The sequence below is a fragment of the Callionymus lyra genome, chromosome 5 (assembly GCF_982586985.1).
Source record: "Callionymus lyra chromosome 5, fCalLyr1.hap1.1, whole genome shotgun sequence".
NCBI classification, from domain to species: domain Eukaryota; kingdom Metazoa; phylum Chordata; class Actinopteri; order Syngnathiformes; family Callionymidae; genus Callionymus; species Callionymus lyra.
In genome coordinates, this window is record NC_141822.1 from 29,983,837 (window position 1) to 30,005,395 (window position 21,559).

Here is a 21,559-nt window from a genome sequence, read left to right on the forward strand (position 1 = left end):
CCACATAGAGCCAGGCTAAGCTCCACCCACCCCACCTCTGACCCCAGAGTCAATACCCACTGTAACACGGTTACTTAGTAAACAATCATAGAGATCAAAGTTTGACATCTACAATTTCAACATGAATGAAAATCGCATAGATTTTCAAAGAAAAAAGAGGACACAAAGAAACTGTTAGGTTAAAATAACATTTTGTGACAGACACGTGACACTTGACACGTGAACGATTTAACGAAACGATGTAACTTTGATGTTTGACTACCTTGGTGGCTGAAAATTTAAAACAAAACAACAAATATAAAAATCCCTTCCTTGCAACGACTGATGAGTTGTGCTCCGATCATTCAGTAAAAGTCAACTTAATTTTATTTCCAGCAAATTCAGAGACACATATAGAGGGCCTTTTTTACCTTTGACCTCACTGTATTTATGGAGTTGACAAACCTTTTAGTGACAATTTAAACATGCTGTTTTTTGCTTGTCCGACTTGAAGATGAGGTTTACTTTCAACATTAAATGTCTGTGAACAAACAAGGCATACGCTCTTTCTGTGCCACTATGGTTCTGAAATGTTGTGAAAATACGTCGACGCACATGAAGATTTCATCACTCAGTTCATTAAGTGAAATAAAGGCAACCACAGGTTAATGTATGATTTTATTGACATGCAGTCATCACTTGGTAGTTGAGGTAACTGGATCAGTTGTTGGCGGTGTAGGTTTTGGTTCCGTGTGTTGATGGATCCATGTGAGGTAGTTGGACACGCGTGTGTAGATGCCGTAGTTCCCGGGGCGTGCACAGCCTCGTCCCCAGCTGACTATCCCCAGAAGGAACACGGTATTCTTGTAGCGCGTGACCAAAGGCCCTCCGCTGTCCCCTTTGCATGAGTCTTGATTCCCTTCAATGTATCCAGCGCAGAACATGTTTTTGGTGAGCACCACGCCGCTCTGCTCCACACACTGCTGCGTCTGGATCCTCGGCACTTGCAACCGCCTGAGCAGGTGTGACGTGGGTCCGTTCTCACTGCGCCTTCCCCACCCACTCACAGTGTGCATCTGGATGGCCCACAGGTGGTGCTCTGCGAGCGCTCGGGTGGGCAGACAGACTGGCACCGCATATGTTGTGTAGTTGATGGGGGTGGCCAGGCGGAGAAGTGCAATGTCGTTGTCAGCCGTTTTCTTCACGTAACCCTCGTGTGTGATGATCTGGGTCACCTGCACGTTCTGCTCTGTACCCTCATGCTCCTCTGTGTTGTGTTCACCTGACAAACACACAAGCACGAATTGAGGGAGAATGAGAAGGTGTTGGTGAAACTAACAATCACAAACCAAATACATACGTGGACATTTTATCTCGTCACGAAACCACCTCACTATATGAGGATTTATTTTCTTTTAAAATTGACCTAAAATAGCTAAAAAGCTATTAAGAAAATAAACACGTTAAAAATGATGGATCAATGAAAATGAAGAACAAAAATATGTAAAACAAAATAAATAAAAAATATTTCTAATATTTCTAATTATATCTAGTAATCTAAACAATTATATAAACATTAAAATAACACAACAAATAAAATGTAAACATGAAGTCAAAGTAAAATATTAAATCAAATGAACTAGGTTTAAATGACACAAGTAAAAAAATATATGTTAAGATAAAATTAAATTCAGAATGACTTAAACGCCTGGCTGTTGCATGTGAGGCAGGAACGCTCCCACTTAATTGTGACAGTGAAGAATCAAGTGAAGCTGTACTGATATCTTACCTTTTTGTATTAAAAGGACATCTGTTGATTTAAGTGTCTCTTAAATAGATGTTGGACCTCTATTGTATTATCAGTATGTGTCTGATTGATTACAAAACTGTCTTTTCATTGAAACATTTACTACTCTCGTAACCTCTTGTTCGCTGAGATTTCAAATGGGGGAGAATTTTATAAAGTAATAACTGATGAGGGACTTACTGCATCTTGGAGAGGAAGACTTCACTATATGAAACATGTGAGTGAGTCAGGAGAGTTGTGATTAAAGGACAGTAAAGGTTTTAGTTTAAAGCTGAATCTAAGTGAAAAGTCAAGAAGTTTACTACAAAAGCTACTCAATGTAACATCACACGTTTGAGATGTTACCTGCGACAACTGAGAGAAAGTTAACATCAGAGTCTTCTAAGCAATGCGTCGCTGTGAGGATCCAAAATGGCTGAATGATTACGCCACCACAGAAACCCTTTCCTTTGTAGACAAGAAGCACCTGTTTTTATAAATCACATGTCAATCAAAGCCTGGAACATTTAATCACAGACAGAACACAGAAATGGAATATGAATGGAAATGGAAGTAATGTAGTTTGGATCTGATATCAAGAGTTTACTTACCTGCCAGGGACATTCGCCTTTTGGACACTCAGTTCCGCCGACGATACGAGCACGAGGATCCAGATGCTCGGGTTGGTCCCCCAAGACTGGAACCTTACCACATGAAGTGAATGCTAGAGGACAGAAGATGCAATATTATATATATTATTATACATTTAATTTTCTAGACTCACCCTTCGGTACACAGCTCAGGCCATCAGTGTCCAAAAAGTATCCATCCGCACACAAGCATTTGATTCCACTACTTTCATATTTTTGGCAAAAATGTTCACATTCTCCATTATCTATCAGACAGTTGTCGGCCATGTTACGGTCCTCTTAAAAACAAAAAGATTGTTTGTGTCAGCAGAGGACAATTCAGTTCAAGACATCGCAGGAATAACTTGTATGTGATGCAGACTTACCAAGCTCACAGTTGAGGCCACTGAAGTTGAGAGGGCAGAGACAGGAATATGATGACAGGTGAACGCTGCAGGTGCCTCCGTTGAGGCACGGCATTGACCGGCAGCTATCTGGAACTTCAATGTGAAAAGAATCTGATGTCATCACTGGTATCCTCTTCCTTGAAGTATATCAATTGATACTATTACCATTATATGTCTTCCAGAACTCATCCTGTAAGAGAAAGATGAATTGTTAATTTAACACTTCTGCGTATTACAACATTTTCACTGGTGCACAAGAGTTAAAACTATTATTAAAAGGTTTCAAACCGTGGTCCTGGTGTCTTCAAAAACCTCCCGTGCCTCCTCGTAGGAGCACACCTCCTCCAGGCATTCCCTCTCGAGGTTCCCCATCTGAACTTCCTCCAGCCATCCAGAATTGTGTCGCCGGGACCGAACAAGAATGTTCTTCGCTTGATGAGGACCCAGGACTAAACGGTCATGGTCAAGCTCTGGGACTCCTCGGAAAGATAAGGGGAGGTATACGATGGATATGGTGGATGTTAGCATTAGCATTTAGCACTGGATAACACATTTTTATCCAGTACTTATATCTGTCAGTCTCTTAAGAAGATTGATAAGAAGAAAACTGTCCAAAACTCGTATCAAAGAGGATAGATTCTGAATACTAGCACTGAATGGTTTTAGGCAGAATTTACAAGGCAGAGCTTAAATCATGCTAATAAACATTTTTGAAAAACAGAGTAGAATTTGTATTTTTGTTTAATTCACAACCTTGAATCTAGTAATGAATGAAAAAGTATTGAATTGGTCACCTGCTGCCGACATGAAGATCGAAGTGACCACGGAGATGAAAACATTCGTCCACATTTTTGTTTCTATCACAACATTGTGCTGGTGAGTGAAGTTACAGGTACAAAGGTCAACAAGCTGATCAATAATGTGAGTAACTGTTTTATCAAGCGCGTTCAGAAAAGGTCTTTTGAAAAGGGGGAAATGCTTTAAACACTAAATATTTGAGTATACACATGTTAATGCTGCAGAGTCACAGTATGATTTAAGTTTCTATGTCAAGTTTTTAAGTATCATTTTTTTGCAGTGAACCTTGAGCTCAACAGAAAAAATACAGGAAAAATATTAAGACATAAAATGAGGCAAAAATGTCCTTATAATTTCACTCCTTTTGTAAAGGAAAAAAGTCCCTCTGCCCCCCGGTACATTGTGTATACTCCTGTGGGACCTGCAATGTCATCACACATTCAAACTTTTTATTTATTTTATTTTTCGTTTTCTTCTGCTTATCTAGGTTTGGGTTGCGGGGGAAGCAGCTTCAACAGGGAGGCCCAGACTTTCCTCGACCCAGCTAGATCGTCCAGCTCTTCCCGGGGGCCCCAAGGCATTTCTAGACTTCACACTAATAGCACACTAGGTACTTCAACAACAATCCACAATCTGTAGAAAGCTCCCTTCCGACTGAGAACCATAGACTTGGATTTGGTGGTGCTGATTATATTAACCTTTCTAGCGAGAGCTGAAGTTCACAATCTGATTAAGCCAACAGCACCACAACATCTGCAAAAAGTAATGAAACAATCCTAAGGCCAACAAACCGGTCCCCTTAATGCCCTTGCTACGCCTAGAAATTATATCCATAAAAGATATGAACAGAATCTGTGACATAGGGCAGCCCTGACAGAGTCCGACCCTCACTGGGAATGAGTCCGACCTAATACCGGCTATGCAGACCAAGCTCTGACTCCGTTCATACAGTGAACAGACAGACCTTAACAGGGCATCTGATACCAGACCATATTTTCAGAGTAACCCCCACAACGAAGAGACACAAAACAAGATCCACAATACTCATGTGGGGCAAACTCCCATGCACCCTCAAGGATCCCGCCGAGGGTATAGAGCTGATCCATAGTTTGGGGAACTGCAGGACAAAAACGAAATTGCTCCTCTTGACTCCGAGGTTTGACGATCCGAAAGATTCTCCTTTCCAGAACCCCAGAATAGACCATGCCAGGGAGCCTGAGGAGTGCAATCCTCCTGTAGTTGGAACACACCCTCCGATCCTCCTTCTTAAAAAGAGGAACCACCATCCCAGTCTGCCAATCCAGAGGTACTGCCCCGATGAGCATGTAATGTTGCAGAGGCATGTCAGCCAAGACAGCCCCACAACATCCAAGACCTTGAGAAACTCTGGGCGAATCTCATACACCCCTAGGGTCTTGCCACTCAGGAGCTTTTTAACTACCACATCTACCTCAATTCCAGAGATAGAGTAGCCCATGTCAGAATCCCCTGACCCTGCTTCCCCCTCAGAAGACACAATGGTGGGATTAAGGAGGTCTTCGGAGTATTCTTTCCAATGATCAATAATGCCCCGAGAAGAGGTCAGCAGCCCGCCATCGAGACGCCTGATGGCTGTCCAGAACTTCTTCAAAGCCGTATGGAAGTCATTCACCATCCGCCTCACCAAACTCCTCCCATGCCTAGGTTTCACTGGCCAGTACCCATCAGCTTTTTCAAGAGACCCACAGGCCAAAAAGGCGTGATAGGCCTCTTTCTTCACCTTGACAGCATCCTTCACCGCTGGGGTCCACCAGCAGGTAATTGGATTACCGCTACGACAGGCACCGGCACCTTGCGGCCAAAGCTCCAATCAGCTGCCTGTCTGGCAGGCTTCTGTCTCAATATCCCTCATCCAGAACATGCTTGAACGGTCAGAGGCAGGGGTTAAAGCTTATTATGACAGGAGACTACCAAGCGTTCCCAGCGGACCCTCCCAACACGTTTGGGTCTGCCAGGTCTGACAAGCATCCTGCCCCACCATCGAAGCCAACTCCCCACCCAGTGGTGTTCTGTTGACAGTTCGCCCCTCTCTTCACCTGAGTGTTCAAACCATTTAGTTGCAAGTCCAATGATCACCATTCAAACATATATATGTTGATTGAGGACCCTATATTGTCCATAGGTGTGAGTGTTGAGAGTAAAATGAATGAGAAAGAATCCATTGAAAACTCATTTGAGTCAATCCTTTAATAAGTCAAACTCTGATAAATGTACAATAATATGCCTTCTTGAATCAAAGTGGTCCACACGTTTTGTAACTTTAATTTGATAAAAAAAACATTGTTTTTAAAACTAATTCTGACATTTTTTGGCCAAAAGTATGTTAACATAATGTCGAAAGGCAAAACAGCCGAAATGATCAAAATTGAAATAACTTTTTCCCTTTTGGTTCAGACTTGGTTTCACTTTTCTAGCCACGTGCCATAACACTTTGAATCCAGTCTAGGAAGTTACTAACTCGTACGTAGACACCATAGAGGTTAGCGTTGGCACAACCTTTCCCCCAGCTGACCACTCCTGTCAGGAACCAAGTCTTCTTGTAGTACGTAGCAAGGGGCCCCCCACTGTCTCCTTCGCAAGCATCATGGCCTCCTGTCTTGAATCCAGCGCACATCATGTTCCGAGTGATCTCCAGATTTGTGTGTAGGCGGCACTCTTGTAGCGGGACCCTGGGGAGAGATACACGCTGCAGGATGTGAGCTGCGGAGCCGTGTTGAGCTAGACGGCCCCAGCCAGATACGGTGGATTGGCGTAAGGTTGCCAGTGTTCGGCTGAACGTGCTGTTTTTGGCAGGTAGACAGATAGGAACCACGTAGGCCCCCAGTTTTAATGGCGGGTGCAGTTTTAGCATGGCGAGGTCACTGTCCGAGTTTGTGTTGTTGTAGTTGCGGTGGAGCACCACTTTTAACACCCGACGTTTCTGCTCTGTATTCTCATCCACTTTAAGGTCGTGTTCGCCTTGCGGACCAAGAAAAAAAGGAAAATTGTTGACACACAAAAACATGTGATACAGAACCTAAACACAGACACAGGACAGTGATGGTTACCAGCCGTGATGTGAAACACTCCAGACGGTTTCCTCCATACACAGTGAGCGGCTGTCACCACCCACCTATCTGACAGGATGACAGCTCCACAAGAGTGTCTGTTGTTCTCTAACAGCTGCCCCTAAACAGGATGTGATGTCACAGTCAACCTATCGTAGTGACAGTGGGCATAGAAACTCACCTGCCAGGGACAGTGGCCTTTGGGACACATTTCTCCACGAACTACCCGAGGCGTAAAGTGGATTTGCGGTCGGCCACAGGGAATCGCTTCTGTATAACAAGACTAGCATGAGTTTCTATGAAATTAATCATTAAAATTATATTTAAATATATATCTACTTTTCTATATAGATATATATACAGTATATATATTACTACAGAAGAAGCCCTGAAGGTGTGGCATGAAACAAAATAAGGCTGTGACTTTGTGGACTGAACTACAATTCTGCTGAGAAAAGAAGCCTTGGTTGTGTGACCTCTAACCTTCTGGCAAACAGGTGGCATTGTCACGGTCCAATCGGTAGCCTGCAGCGCAGAAACACACTAAAGACCGATCTGGAAATTCTTTGCAGAATTGTTCGCAGCCGCCATTCCTGTAGCGGCAGCCTCCAGGCACGGAGCGTACTGCAAGGAGAGACCTTGAGTTAGCCTAATGATATGAAGATATCAGACATCTTACCTCTGTCACAGTTGGTGCCGTGGTAACCTTGAGCACATTTGCAAATGTAGGATTCCACCTGACGAGTGCATGTTGCTCCGTTTTTACATGGAGATGATAAACAGTGATTCACCGCTAAGAGGGTTCACAAGGAAATAAGTGTGTTTGTTTGACATATATTTGTGCGTGTATGTGAGTGTTCACCTGTGTACACCCTCCAAAAGACTTCCTGCGGATGAATAGAAGACAATCGTCATCAGTCATGTGACTCTTTTAATCTCGAGGCAGGACTTACCAACTGCTGTGGCAGGGCAAAGATCTCCTTGGCCTCTTCGTATGAACATTTCTCCTCCAAACACTCACGCTCCAGGTTTCCAGCCTTCAGCTCTTCAAGAAAGTAATTTGCCCGTCTGCTTCGGTGGAGGACAAGACTAGCCTCTGGTTTGTTCATGAACACAGCTACAAACAACAACCAACATGAAACAAAATCATATTACTCAACAGTGAGTGACCGATCTTCCATCCGTCAACCCTGACGTGACAGTGGTGTTCAAATATAAAATCCGCTTTAATTTTAACAAATTAATAAACAAAAATACTTGGTGAAGGAAAGAGTGTAGGAGGATTAACTAGGGGACGTACCTTGAGGATACCCGGTGCATGCTGGGAGGAAAAGCAGTAGGAATCGCAGAAAGATCCTTCTCCGTGTGTCTCTTTCGGACGCCATGTTTGTTTTGAATAGGCCAAAGTTCGGACTGAGCTTGTCACAATATTCAAACACACAACTGGGCAAACTTGTGTGTTGCCTTAAGTAAATGCTGTTATTGACCAAAACCAAGGTTTTGATTTTGCTTTCGACGTCCATTTACCATCGCTGTGCGACCAGATGAGGACGTGGAATACAAATTTTTAAACTTTCATTTCTCTTACACGCCATTTTGTGTCTAACACCTTGTGATACCACTGAAACTAAATTTTGTGTGTCACTCGTCTGACTCTTAAAAACCTTTGTTACTCACCTCCACCAGTCAGTTTATCCACTTCCTGCAGGATTTTTTAATCTGACCCGGACATGTGTGAGTGTGAAAAGTATTCAGTTGTTAATAAATATATATATATATATATATATATATATATATATATATATATATATATATATATATATATATATATATATATAAAATTCATTATAGTAGTTTTATAAATTCAACAACAATTCTTTCAAGGTGGCAGGTTTATTGGGAAAACATTTATATTTCCAAAATAAAAGCATCCAGAGACAATTGTGCTTATTTCCATGTGTGTTGCTTCATTTGTTGAGCGCAGATGACAGAAGACGGTTTAGTTGTCGTCATTGCCGGAGCGTTCAATCACCTTCCTCATCCAGCGACTCATCCTAAAAACGTGCGTGTAGAAGCCGTACTTCCCGTCTCGATCACAGCCTTCGCCCCATGACACAATTCCCATCTGGTACCAGCGGTCCTCATCTGGGTGCTGGAAAAGTTTACAAATTTTAATATTGTTCATCTAGAGTTACGGTATATTTTGACTTGGTTATCTATTCCTCCTGACCTTCATCACGAATGGGCCACCACTGTCTCCCTCGCAGGCGTCACCTCGGGCTGAGTCTTCAGGTTTGTAACCTATGACAGAGCAAGGCATAAGCTAAAGTCACATCTTTTATTATGGTGCTGAAAAGTGTCATGTTACCTGCACAGAACATGTTGTCTGTGATGCGGACAGAGGTGGAGATCCTGCAGGTATCATGATCCACAATTGGCAGATGGATCTGCTGCAGCACGGTGGGTAAGTTTCTAGCTGAGGGGTTCCAAGTTTCCTTGAGGTTTCCCCACCCAGTGACCCGACCTTTGTAGCCTTCTGACAGCAACCTGGATACACAGACACAGCTCTTGAGAACTTTGTGGGATGAGGAAAGGAGTTTGGGTGACAGATGAGTTGCGGCCTCACATCTTGGCTATCCTTTTGCTTGGCAGACAGACAGGGTGGATTTCATTGGAGAAGGTAACTGGTCTCCTCATGTGCAGCAGTGCAATATCACGGTTAAGGTTCTCCTTCCAGTTGTATTTAGGGTGCACAATAATTTCATCGATGGCCACAATCTTTTCAATTTTACGCTCAAACCTAGAAGACACATAAAAGATGAGTAGCAAAAAAGACCCTGACTGTGAGTCACATGTACACCTACTTTGCTCTATTGTGCTTTCCCAGCCGCACCAGGATGTCGTTTATGGTAAAGTTCTTGTTCCAAGGTGGGTAAAGGATGCAGTGGGCTGCGGTTAGGATCCACTGGTCACTGATAAGACTGGCACCACACAGGAGCTCCTGAGGGCTTCGCTTGTACAGCATCACCTGCCTGTCTTGCAGAAAATGTGACTTGACTTTCAATTTATATGATTATATGTTTAGCCTTTTATTGAGATGTTTGTCTGAACTTTCCGGAAATAAAAAATGCATACCACCTTTGTCAAAATCCTCTTAAAACAGCACTACGTAACATTTTTCTTTATTTTTTCTCTAATGGATTTGAACAGTCATGATTTGTGCAGTAGAATACTCTAGCTATTATTTATCAGTACTTTTCAAACCAGAACTTTGGCTTGGTTGACCAGCCTGGTCACATGTGTCCACGAGGCTGATCTACAGTGGGTTAGATGGGCAATTTCATTTGGTGTACCTCTAGGATTTCTGAAGAAGAAGTACTGCTTTTTTTAGATTCCAAAAAGTGAAAACAAAGACAACACAAAATCCTATGTTGTTTTGTTAATAAATAAAGTTGCGGTGCTGGGCAAGTGACACTTTTGACAACAAGGCAACAACAGTGGAGGGAGCCAGATATGTTTGCTACTTTAACATCTGACTCACTCATGAAAAGAGTGCTGCCACAGTAATGCCTGAATGTTTGTATAAGTTACCATGGTGCTGAGGCCACATCTGCATCATCCCCCCCGACAATTCGTTGTTCTCTGTATGACTCAAGCAGCTCGATTTCTTTCGTGTCCTTTAGATTCTTTTTCTCAAACAGGGGGCGAAGTCCACAGTCTGTATTCATGTTTCCAGGCAAGAGAGAGGAAGTCAGTGATAGATGTTGACAAAACTTCTTACTTATCAAACATGGAACTCAAACTAAGAATAGAATCTCACATTACCATTTTCTCCTTCGCCAAATGTGCGAAGGTTGAAAAACATTTTACGGGCTGGCCCCGCAACTGAGCGCTCGTGACCCCCTGTGTCTGTCGAGTCATCGTCTAGCAGAGGGTCCTCTGTTTAAGACAAGGATAGGTTGTTAAGGTGGCTGCCCAACAGTGACTTGAAATCTCTTAAAACTGTGTATTATTACCGCACAGGTCCAAGTCGCAGTAGTCCACTGTGATATTCCCACCCACAGACACGTAGCACCATGGGCCTTCAGGGTCATTTTCAGGATTCCTACAGTGATTCTTTGTAAGGCTTACCTCCGGGATAAAGTCCTTGTCACGACTTAAGGATGTGGTTTCTGCGGATGACCATTGCAGACAGGTGTGTCCACTCATTGTTGTAGACAGTTCACCTGTGTAGTCCAAACCGTGGTTTGGCAAACACTTGGTCGTTTTGACCTGTCGTGGTGCAATGGTGGCTGGGACAAAGTCCTCTCCTGTGATAGGATATATTTATAAAACAAGAAAGTAATGGAGGAAGCGAAATATCTGATGCACTCACCACACACTGGGATTTTGCAACCTTCCCTCTGCACAGTGGGGTCCATAGTGAAACACCAAGGGCCCTCCTTTCCATGCCCTGGACTTCGACAAAAGTTCTCTGCCAGAATGGTATTTGGACTTGAACTATTATATTCCCTGAAACATCAAACTAATGTTAAACACTAATGTCATATTTTTGGGACGCTCATCACATGAATATTCAATATTAGGGCTCATGTAACTATGGTATTCTCAAGTAATTAATACATAGATATGTCTCATGATCCTAGTCCACCATGTTGTGAGACAGTTTTCTAATACAGTATTATTACATTTGTCTTTCCAGTTAACATCACTAATACATTCAACCAGCGTTCTCAGAAAACAGCTAATGGGTAAAAACACTGTTTTATTGAAATATTTGTGATTTACCTAAAGGTAAGTGTTAACTGCCATAGTTTCTAGGTTATATTCAAACTGACTACCAACCTGCTGTAATGCACACTGTTGCTACTCTCATGCAGTCCTTTTACCGATTTTTCAACTTTTAAATTCAATCATTACCTGATTATAGGATGGGGAAAGTTGCTGCCCCAGTTCTGACAAACGCGTCCAGACATTGTGATGTTGATGTTCCCTCTGTAACTTGAACCCGTACCGATAATGCAATTACCTGAAAAACAAACAAATGTGGGTTTTAAGTTACAGAATTCTATTCACACAAGTATAATGTCTGTGTGTGACCTACCGAGAATACATTCTCTGGTATTGTCGATACCTTTCTGGTCCCGTGCAGTTTCAGGTCCTTTGCAATCTACAAACACGATGAGGAGAGTTGTGACAAAATTCAATGACAATATTTTAACTGATGAAAATGTATTTGTTCTCAAGTCTCATAATGGGTTTATCCTTTAAACACTATTCAGGAGCAATCAATTGGAGGTATGAAGGTAGGTGACACGTTACACACGTACCTTTGTATTTGTTCCAGAATATCGCCTGAAAAAGAAAGTTTGTTTTTTTTCCATTTTCAGACACATTTGTGTAAGTCAAACTGTTCAAATCTTACCGTTCCATCATAATCCTCGAAAACTTCTCGAGCTTCTTCAAGGTCGCAGATCTCTTCTACACACTCGCGCTCAAGGTTACCTAAAAATACATCATGATTACACAATTAGCCTCCTTATCTTTCATTCCCAAGAAATTGAATTGTTCTAATCAGAAAAATTAGTTACAGAAAAGATGGATCCGTTATTAACAATCCAAAGACTACTTACCAGATTTAACTTCCTCAAACATCTGATTTGCCCGTTTGCTTCGAGCCAGAACTTGCATGGCCCGATGACCCTGCAAGAACACTGCAACATACAAACACAAAAGACTTTGGCTCAATTGCAGACTTAAGTCTAGCTCCAATATAAGTACATTACCAGGAACAAATCTAGCACCAGATATCAATTCAACACATGATATTTTTCCAGTCTTAAAATACAAGTGAAGCACAAGACTTAAATCCAGTTCAAGGCTGCGAGATATTAGAACACTGGTAGTAACGGGTACGCACCCCAGACACGGGGTCAGAGTAGGCTTCAGTTCAGAACAAGACACTAGTCTAGGTCCAGAGTCAAGCAAAGTACCAAATTTAATTTCAGTACGAGATATTAATCCAGTGTTAGACATGAGTCCAGTATGAGAAACCAGTCCAATCATAAGTCTACATATATCTAGTACTAGACTTTACTCCAGTGCCAGAAGTGGGTTCAATAACAGATAGCAAACAAATATTCTAGTATCTAGTACTAAGGTTCTATCATACCGTCATCTGCCAGGCACTTTTGCAGCAGAACCAGCAGCAGAACTGCAACCGGTGTCCTCCTCAGTTCCCCCATGATCCAGTTGAACAAAACCTCAGTGTTGAGATTAACAGGCAGACCCAAAGATTTCACTCTCAGTCTCACGCATCCACTGACTCAGATTATTGATCCAGAGGTCAATGTTCATTTTAGCCAGAAGCTTGTTTACATGTGATCGGATCCAAAATTTGTTAATCAGTTATTAACATAACTAATAGCCTTTCTAGCTGTTGAACATTGTTATTTAATTTTAAGTTGCTGCCGAAGTCAGACATTAACACTTTAACAAACTTCCACCGACAGAAGTAGTCATGGTTCACCCCTCCTTCTTTAGCTCAACACTGTGAGGAGACATTTTGTGTGTTTGCTATTTGAGGCTGACATTTTGTTTCTCTCGATTCGGAATCACAGCACAGGTTCTCTTGACAGCAGTTTGGTCATTATGATACTTGGTGATCGGTAGTGCCCCCTAGTTATACTTTCAAGAATTGCTGTGAATATACAAGGTACAATTATATAAACATGTATATTAAGAGTAAGGGGAAGCTATTTTTTTCCTTTTGAGAGATTGAGAGATTTGTTATCGGTAGGCAGGTTCAAAAACTCAGTTTGTAAAGACTGAACAGTTTGTTAACTCAACTTCGATCTATTTGAAAAGATTCCTGTAAATATTTGAGTTTGAGACTAAAGTTTCAACACACACTAACACACGTGCGCACTTCAGTTAAAGATTTCTAGATTCTCCATTGTTTTTCCTTACTTACTTCTTGTATTACAGCCGCTCTTAATAAATGAAAAAACGTATATTCCTGATTGTTCAAATATTTTATTTAATGTTGTTGGATTCAATTCTGGCTCTGCGATCCTGCATATGGCTGAATAACCTTTTTCCACGTCTAATGTTTCAAGCCATTTCAGGCGCTTAATAATTGATGGTTTAGTTTCTCTGCTATTAATGAATTCCAACACATTTCCAAAGCAGACTGACAGCTAAAAATGGTTTTAATACAATGGTAAATTGTAGGATTATGGTTGAAAATAGTTTTACTACAGCTAAAGAATGTTTAATTACATTGGAAAATTGTTTGATTGTAGAGGAAAATTCTATGATTGTACTTTTACAATTTATACTAAAACAAAACCGTGAAGGAAACGAGGTGTACGGTGGTATATATAAAAAAGAAAAACACTTACTTCTAAAATGTATGTAAATGATAAAATGAGATTAAAATACACCAATCATGATTTTAGCTATTTATTCTCCATTTGGCTGATCATTGCACCACCTATTCAAGTAAATTATTCTCCCATTTATTTGGCAGCACATCCCATGACCCTATCATCTTAAGATATTAATTTAGTAGTGTTCATGTAGAGATGGTGAAAATACAGTGATCATCATAATTGTCTTCAGGAATTTATAGAGTTCAGGACCACATTACATGTTAAACTCTTCTTCACGTTGAACTTTCTTTCCTAGTTGTTTAAGTCCATTTTACGGCTACTTTCTCTATTTCCTTATCATGTTTAATACGAGGCGTTCATGCAGGACTGCAGCTGACGCCTCACTCCAAGGACGCCACACCTGTTTGAACTTCTCGCCTCAGGGAGGAGACTGAGATCAATCCAGAACATGACATTTCAAGAACTCACTCTACCAGTCTTCTCTGGGATCAAGATATTTCATTTAATTGTAAGTAAGTAAGTCATTTTTATTTATATAGCGCTTTTCCAGACCAGGGTCACAAAGCGCTTAAACAATCAAAACAATATTCAATAAAGTATATACTTTAAAGGTCAAGATAACACTGAGAACAACACAGGAGTTCCAGAAAATCAAGGAAAAGCCTTAACAAATAAAAACGTCTTGAGATGTTTCTTGAAGGAGTCAGTAGATCATCAAACACAGAGATGTTTATTTAATTGTATTTAATTATTTAATTGTCGTATGTTAACCTTGATATGTAAGTCTCTTCTTTAATTACATTTTATACATCTGATTTAATTTTATTTATAATTATTCATTCACTCTATTCTACACTGTCAACACCACATTATCTCCTGTTGTGTTAAACATACTGGCAATAAACGTGTTCTAATCCTGTTCTTATTTTGATAACCCATTACTTTCAGATTATTATTATCTTAAATTAGCAGTGAAAAAATATTGGCTGGGAAAACACACCCACAACATCAGATAAATCGAGTTAAGTTAAAGTCTGATGTTGTTTTTACATCCGATGTTTGTTGTTTCATGTATTATTTTTCACCTCCAAATATGTTGTTGCACAATTAATGGTTCCTTGGAGACAGAAATGTAAACTAGTAATGGTTTCGAAGTGCAAGTGTAAGTAAATTCCAATAGGAGGCGCTGTTTCCGTGAACGTATCTGAACTCGGTGTGGTCAAGCCAGCGAGCAAGTGGAACGAGAGATAAAGATGGCGTCACATCTGCAGCTCGATCATCTGCCTGCAGACCCGCTTTTACACATACTATCATACCTCGACTTTCGGGACTTGGTCAAGTACGTATTATTTGTCAATACACTATGAAGTATGAACCGTACTTGTTTGAATCTAAATACGAATAAACACGAAGTCACTGACTGACAGGCAGTCGAACACAGACCATAACAACACAGAGAATGGAAGATTAAATCCGTCGTACAAGTGGCTTTTGTGATCAAAATCTGGGATAATAAATACAGAATCGATAAAACACGTGGAGTTTTTAAGACACACAGGTAAATTCAAATATATTTGTAATTCGAAGACCTATTGTTTACAGACACCCGTGCTTACACCGTATATTTAAAGGGAAAAAAAGATTGTTGACTTGGAAAAACTGCCTCTTCGGTTTTTTTAGTCGTTAACATCTCCGTGTCTTTGGCAGCCTCAGCGTGGTCAGCAGGAGGTTGAATGAGTTGACCAAACATAAGCCTCTTTGGAGACGTATGTGCGCAAAACACTGGCTGTTAACAGAGTGAGTTTACTGTTGTCCCATGTCTAACCTTCTAGTTCAACTAGAATAACACGGTGTGAACTTGTTTGTTGGTTTAGAGAGGATCAAGTGAAGTCCACGCACACCTGGCAGGGGCTCTTTAAGGAATACTACTCGGATCTGGGCCGGTACATCCAGTATTACCCGACTCTAAAAAGAGCATGGGTGGACCTGAAGAGCTACCTCCAGCAACGTTGCCCCCGCGTGATCGCCTCTCTCAAAGGTCGTGATGACAAAGAGGCATTTATGGGAGAAGTGTTTTGGAAGGCAACAGACATTTGAACAAGGAACTCTTGCTTGCAGATGGTGCTTCAGAAGCAGAGCTGAACAACATGGAGGCTCAGATTGGTTGCAAGCTACCAGACGATTACAGATGCTGCTCTCGTATACACAATGGACAAAAGCTGGTGATTCCAGGGTGTGTATTTAAAGAACATCATGGTCAAATGAGTTATTTATCGATGTCTCTTGTGTTCAGATTGATGGGCAGCATGTCTCTGGCCAACCACTACCGCTCCGAGGTGCTGCTTGATGTGGAGACTGCAGCAGGAGGCTTCCAGCAGAGGCAGGGCATGCGCTCCTGCCTCCCGCTCACATTCTGCTTCCACACAGGCCTCAGCCAGTACCTGGCTCTGGCACCAGTCGAGGGCCGAGGTGCCTGCCAAATCTTCTACCCCGCCCCGGTAAGTCTCATCCCCCTCCGTCTCACACGATAGACCTCGCCTGTCTATCTATCTTTGACATGTTTCTATGATAGGACCAGACGGCGCAGGAACCGCCAGCGATCGACATGTTCATCACAGGTAAGTTTCTGTGTGTGTGTGTTTAAGGCAAAGACACATATTTTGTATCATTGTTGTCAATCATGCTTGATTCTACTGACGATACATGAGATGCTTGTGTGTTGTTGCAGGCTCCAGTTTTTCTCAGTGGTTCCTCAGCTACGCAAACAATGTGTTGACGGGTGAATATCCTGTTCTAAGAGATCAAATCTTCAGGTCTACCTTTTAATCGCTGTCATTTATAAATTGTTTTTTAAAACGACATTAAAATACGCTTATATCTTTTTGAATGTATGTAGGTATGATCATGACCGGAGCTGCGTGGCAACAACTGGTGACATCAGCGTCTCTGTGTCTACGTCCTTCCTGCCCGAGCTGTCGTCGGTTTCCCCTCCACATTACCTCTTCACATACCGCATCAGGTGGGTTTGACTTTGAGGAAAATCGCAGTGTTCTGGTCTGAACTTCCTTTGTCATCAGGATCGAGATGGCAAGCAGTGCTTCCTTGATGTCGTCCTGTCAGCTGGACAGTCGTTACTGGAAGATCACTTCTTCTGATGGGCGAGTGGAAGAAGTCCAGGGTCCAGGTGTTGTAGGTATGTGACACATGTGCACCATTGTCCTCATCTTTTAGTAAACACATGTGACTGTTTGTGCTCTACAACAGGCGAGTTCCCCATCATGTCTCCAGGAAAGGTCCACGAGTATGCCAGCTGCACCGCCTTCTCCACACCATCAGGATATATGGAGGGCCACTATACATTCCACAGGCTCGGTAGGTGTGCGTCAGGTTAGAAATCTGACTTGGACTGTGCACAGAGAACAGAAATCGGATGGTTCAAGGTCACAGAAGCTTTACTTGCATGACAAGAATAGTGTTTTACTTCTTTTTGTCGCTAATAACACATTCTAGCTCAGTAGTTTTCCTTCAGTGTTTTTTTTAACACGCATAAAAGAAAATGTATATCATAACCTAATTACATGGGTTCCTGTCTTGAAGCTTATAGAAGTCGTTCCCCATATTTGTTTGCAGATAATAAAGAAGAAATCATACAAGTGGAAATCCCTCGTTTTCATATGAGATGTCTTCCTTTCAAGGTGAGCCGTCAATGTGTTTTTGGTTAAAAAAAACAAAGTATTATACACACCTTATATATACACACCCTTTTTTTTAATTGTATTTTAACTGCATGCACAATATATTGTGATATCTAGGAACAAGGATATATTTGCAATATTTTTTGAGTACTAGACTCTGGTGTTGCAGAACTTACAAACCACATGCCATTTGACAAAGTCATAACCTCTTTCATTTGTTTTTGAAACCAACAGCTTTAATTGTTGACACGGCAAAATAAAGTTTCCTAATGGTGACATAAAAGTTTTTTAATTCCCAGTGTAATGTCATTGCTAACACAGCGTTATGATTCTAGCAAACATTTAAGCAGTCCCTCTTGCTTCCTTAGAAAGCCTCAGTGAACCACACTTCTTCTCCCCATGAGGATCGGGATGACGATGACGACGATGACTGTGGCAACCTACGTGGGCTGCAGGTTCCGATCTTTGAGGGCAGCTGGTGTCCCCGTCACAGCTGACATGTCACACGTGTAGACTGGGCTTGGCCGCTCCTCATTTGCTGATCGCCGGACTACAGTTGCAGTGTATGGACCCAACCTTAATAGATTTTTACCAAAATTTGGGTTGAGTGTTTGTAAGAGATCAGCAGCTGCCTTCTTTGAACCAGTCGTTCAGTTAGCCGTATTTTCTTTCAGAGGTAGAGGGATTTCTTCTGTTTGCCACATTTTAAAAGTAATCTGATTTCTTTTCAATAGTTTGAATGCTTCTCATCAGCACACTGATGCATCATTATTAAGAAGTAATCAACGTTTGCAAAGGATTGTTTTCCCATCCTTTTTTGTGGATCAAAATCAATGCAACAACATATTTATAGATTACCATTACTGGATTGGTGTCACTGGAACTTGACTGTTGGAGTAGTTCAGATTATTTCGGGAAACTTTGGTGATTTTGTGCAGGTTTTATGTTCTCTAATTATTCTTCCATGTGCATGTTTATAATGTTATTCCTTCTCAAATGAATTAAGAAAAATGATTATGATTTACATTTTGTTAAGAAGGCGTCTGTTCCTGTTTATTTTTTTTTTCACCAACTGGTCCTAAACACTACAAACAACTCTATTTTTTTCAATAAAGATTTTGGCTACATAGGCAAAATATTTGTTAAAATAATATTTAATTATTTTTAATAGCTACATGTTTCAAAGTTAGATTTTGAGTTGACATTTTTTGTCATATCCGGGAAGATAGAAATAATAAAAAACAACATTATAATAAACCATGTTTATAGAGCAGATCAAAACGTACAGAACTAAATGATTCACAATTTCCTGAAGGAACCTTCCTAAAGTATTTTCTATACAGTGTATATATATAATTGATACCAAATTTTCCCGTAGGCGATCACACTAACCACTTTATCCGTATTACTTTTTTTTCAAAAAAAGTATGATGTTCAGGTGGTGGCCATCCCTCAGAGAACAGACGTTTAATGCATGAAGAGGTCTGGTTTCTCTTCACGAAGATCACCTTCCTCCCCTGGCATGACTTTAGCTCGCCGCACTCTCCCCCCTGTTCGAATCTCCTTCACCTCCACTTCTGCCACCTCCGCCGCTCTACACTCGACATCATCTTCCTCGCGGAAGTTGCAGCGGCTACAGTGTCTTTTGATGCCGCCCAGGTAGTGTGAGCGGAAGCAGCAGAAGGGGCATGCGTAGCAGCCCGGCCGATGGGCTGAAGACGTGTGCTGCTGAAGGCGGCTGGGCAGGAAGAATTTGAGGACACAGTCCTTGCACTGGTATGGACGCTCCACCTCGTGTGAGCGATCTACATGACTGACGGCAAGACCTGCAAATGTAAAAAATGAAATGAGTGAGGCAGGCCTAACAGACATACACCAGGTGGCGTTACCTTTCCTCTTGGTAGTCCAGCCACAAATCCGACACACAAAATGTTGGGGTAGGATGCTGATTACACGAGAAATTGCCTTCATCTCCTCCTTCAGGAGCTCTCCGCTCAGTGCAGTGGAGTCCTCGTTGTCGTCGTCGCCCCCCCTGACCACATGTGAAGCAAATGCTTTGGGGATATTGTGCTTCCGGACCATGTGACTGACACTTGCTGCCTTCAGCTTGTTCTTCCACCCACACAGGAGGCAGTGGTACCTCCCTTTTGACCACAGCAGCACACCCTCGGATGGTAGATCAGCTTCGCCATCGTCACTGCGTTTTCGCTTTGCCGTATTCTCATCTGGGCTTTCACCACCTTTGTCTTCACTGATTGTGCTCGTTTCACCTTCAGCCTCTTTCTTTATTACACTCATATCTTCGGGTTGAATTCCTGAATTCATTTTCATCACTCCACTCGAACCTATGACACCTGTGTTTGCTACTTGCTCTAATGTTTTAGCTCCACCTTCTTCCATGTGTTGTGTCTTTGTTGCTTCCTCAAGCTTTCTTTCCTGCTTGTCTGGCGTGTCATGGACTTCCTCTACCTCAGCTCCACATTCCTTCTCAGAAGCGCCCTCATCGACCCAACCTCCGTCCTCAGTCTTGACAGTGTCAGCTGTACTGGCTGCTGACTGGTCCCTACAATGAGTATTGATCAGATGTCTGTAGAGGGCGCTGAAATCCCTACACGTATAGAAACAGGCTGCACAGTGGAACAGTTCAGCCCAACTCTGGTACATGAGGATGTTACCAAGACGACCGAATGCAAGGTCATCCAGGCAAGCGGGATGAGCGTCTGCCACATGTGTGAGCTGAGAGACGTGGCTGTTAGAGAGGTGTCCACAGGTGGGGCAGCACAGGTGAGAGGCTCCTCCCGTCTCCCCACGGCTGTGAACGACTGCAGACATAATGGTGTTTCTAAAAATAAAAAAAAGACAGTTGGGTTTTTTTTAATCACATAGACGTTGTATAAGCACTTTAAATAGTCTTACAGCTATGTTTTTCTCTTTTCCTGTCTCCCTCTCACAAACCTACATCAAAACCTTTACTCAGAATAGAGGAACACATACCTACAGTAGAATACACTATCAGAAGGCATTTAAAAAAACGTATGTAAGTCAATAAAGCGTTTCAAATGCGTTAATTGTGATTTATGATTGTCTAAAAGTTAACTCAGAAAATATACACCTTTCCCCCTTTTTATATACTAATATAAAATATAAATCAGTAGCTGTATTATCAGTTAATGGCTTCTCCTAAACAGTTCAGTCCAAATAAACATGCATATCTTTATCAACAAAGGAAGCATCGAAGAACCAAACGACGGTGTTAAAAAGGCTTTTTTTTTCCTTTTCAAAATAGTAACTTCATTGTCGCTAAAAGAGTAGAGTGTCTAGTTCTACACATGGATATAAATAGAAAAAACATAAACAAAACCTGAAGTGCTGCTCTTCTCGCTCTTCTTAGATGTGCTAGTAAGTGAAGATTATGCGCGTCACCGCCCCCTACTGTCTGGAGTGTAGATCAGTCCAGTTCAAAGGCGTTTACAAGTAAGTAATTGTTATTTGTAAAGCGAATTACAAAGTGGGTTACAAAGTGCTTATGGTTGTGAACCTTTTCCACGCACTCTCTTTAAACCATTTTTTAGTCTTCATATTTTCTTTGAACAGCATCAAGTGATGTCTGCCAAGATGGTTTAAATCTGTCTTGTTGTTTTTCCAGGTAATCCATTGCAGCTATGAACAGAGGAAGAAGATTAGCACCTCTGAATGTCAAGCCAGGGTACCAAGTTAAATGACTTAGCAAACATTTAGTCAAATAGTTGATGTAATGTCCAATCTAAAAATGTAGCTTCAAAAAT

The 21,559-nt window shown here is 41.6% G+C and overlaps 5 protein-coding genes across 6 annotated transcripts; 1 reads left to right on the forward strand and 4 right to left on the reverse strand.

The window, feature by feature from the left end:
* Window positions 1-639: 639 nt before the first annotated feature.
* Window positions 640-3,668, reverse strand: LOC148080231 (coagulation factor VII-like). The gene is made up of 8 exons (XM_087792616.1): window positions 3,596-3,668; window positions 3,090-3,280; window positions 2,967-2,991; window positions 2,781-2,894; window positions 2,550-2,693; window positions 2,377-2,489; window positions 2,132-2,252; window positions 640-1,261 (listed from the first exon to the last, which is right to left on the reverse strand). Exons 1-8 carry the CDS (start codon window positions 3,648-3,650, stop codon window positions 675-677), a joined length of 1,350 nt encoding a protein of 449 aa, XP_087648742.1. The 5' UTR covers window positions 3,651-3,668; the 3' UTR covers window positions 640-674.
* Window positions 3,669-5,795: 2,127 nt separating this feature from the next.
* On the reverse strand, window positions 5,796-8,090 carry f7l (coagulation factor VII, like). The gene is made up of 8 exons (XM_087791858.1): window positions 7,986-8,090; window positions 7,639-7,802; window positions 7,548-7,572; window positions 7,365-7,478; window positions 7,169-7,309; window positions 6,867-6,955; window positions 6,686-6,806; window positions 5,796-6,596 (listed from the first exon to the last, which is right to left on the reverse strand). The coding sequence occupies exons 1-8, from the start codon at window positions 8,068-8,070 to the stop codon at window positions 6,049-6,051; spliced, it is 1,287 nt and encodes a 428-aa protein (XP_087647984.1). The 5' UTR covers window positions 8,071-8,090; the 3' UTR covers window positions 5,796-6,048.
* A 469-nt stretch (window positions 8,091-8,559) lies between these two features.
* On the reverse strand, window positions 8,560-12,982 carry f2 (coagulation factor II (thrombin)). The gene is made up of 15 exons (XM_087791857.1): window positions 12,858-12,982; window positions 12,319-12,399; window positions 12,111-12,190; window positions 12,016-12,040; window positions 11,790-11,855; window positions 11,606-11,714; window positions 11,061-11,197; window positions 10,702-10,995; window positions 10,511-10,624; window positions 10,277-10,403; window positions 9,550-9,717; window positions 9,312-9,485; window positions 9,054-9,232; window positions 8,916-8,986; window positions 8,560-8,837 (listed from the first exon to the last, which is right to left on the reverse strand). Exons 1-15 carry the CDS (start codon window positions 12,928-12,930, stop codon window positions 8,685-8,687), a joined length of 1,851 nt encoding a protein of 616 aa, XP_087647983.1. The 5' UTR covers window positions 12,931-12,982; the 3' UTR covers window positions 8,560-8,684.
* Window positions 12,983-15,328: 2,346 nt separating this feature from the next.
* On the forward strand, window positions 15,329-18,798 carry fbxo3 (F-box protein 3). The gene is made up of 12 exons (XM_087791859.1): window positions 15,329-15,418; window positions 15,787-15,876; window positions 15,954-16,117; window positions 16,198-16,312; window positions 16,373-16,577; window positions 16,652-16,697; window positions 16,808-16,892; window positions 16,976-17,098; window positions 17,157-17,272; window positions 17,344-17,451; window positions 17,710-17,774; window positions 18,143-18,798. The coding sequence occupies exons 1-12, from the start codon at window positions 15,333-15,335 to the stop codon at window positions 18,269-18,271; spliced, it is 1,332 nt and encodes a 443-aa protein (XP_087647985.1). The 5' UTR covers window positions 15,329-15,332; the 3' UTR covers window positions 18,272-18,798.
* Window positions 18,799-18,903: 105 nt separating this feature from the next.
* LOC148080235 (uncharacterized) lies at window positions 18,904-21,172 on the reverse strand. 2 transcript variants are annotated; one of them, XM_087791860.1, is made up of 3 exons: window positions 21,136-21,172; window positions 19,664-20,616; window positions 18,904-19,600 (listed from the first exon to the last, which is right to left on the reverse strand). In XM_087791860.1, exons 2-3 carry the CDS (start codon window positions 20,604-20,606, stop codon window positions 19,242-19,244), a joined length of 1,302 nt encoding a protein of 433 aa, XP_087647986.1. In that variant the 5' UTR covers window positions 20,607-20,616; window positions 21,136-21,172; the 3' UTR covers window positions 18,904-19,241. The 2 variants fall into 2 exon arrangements, with proteins under 2 accessions (XP_087647986.1, XP_087647987.1); XM_087791861.1 differs by lacking the exon at window positions 21,136-21,172 and having other exon boundaries at window positions 19,664-21,036.
* Between the last annotated feature and the right edge of the window lie 387 nt (window positions 21,173-21,559).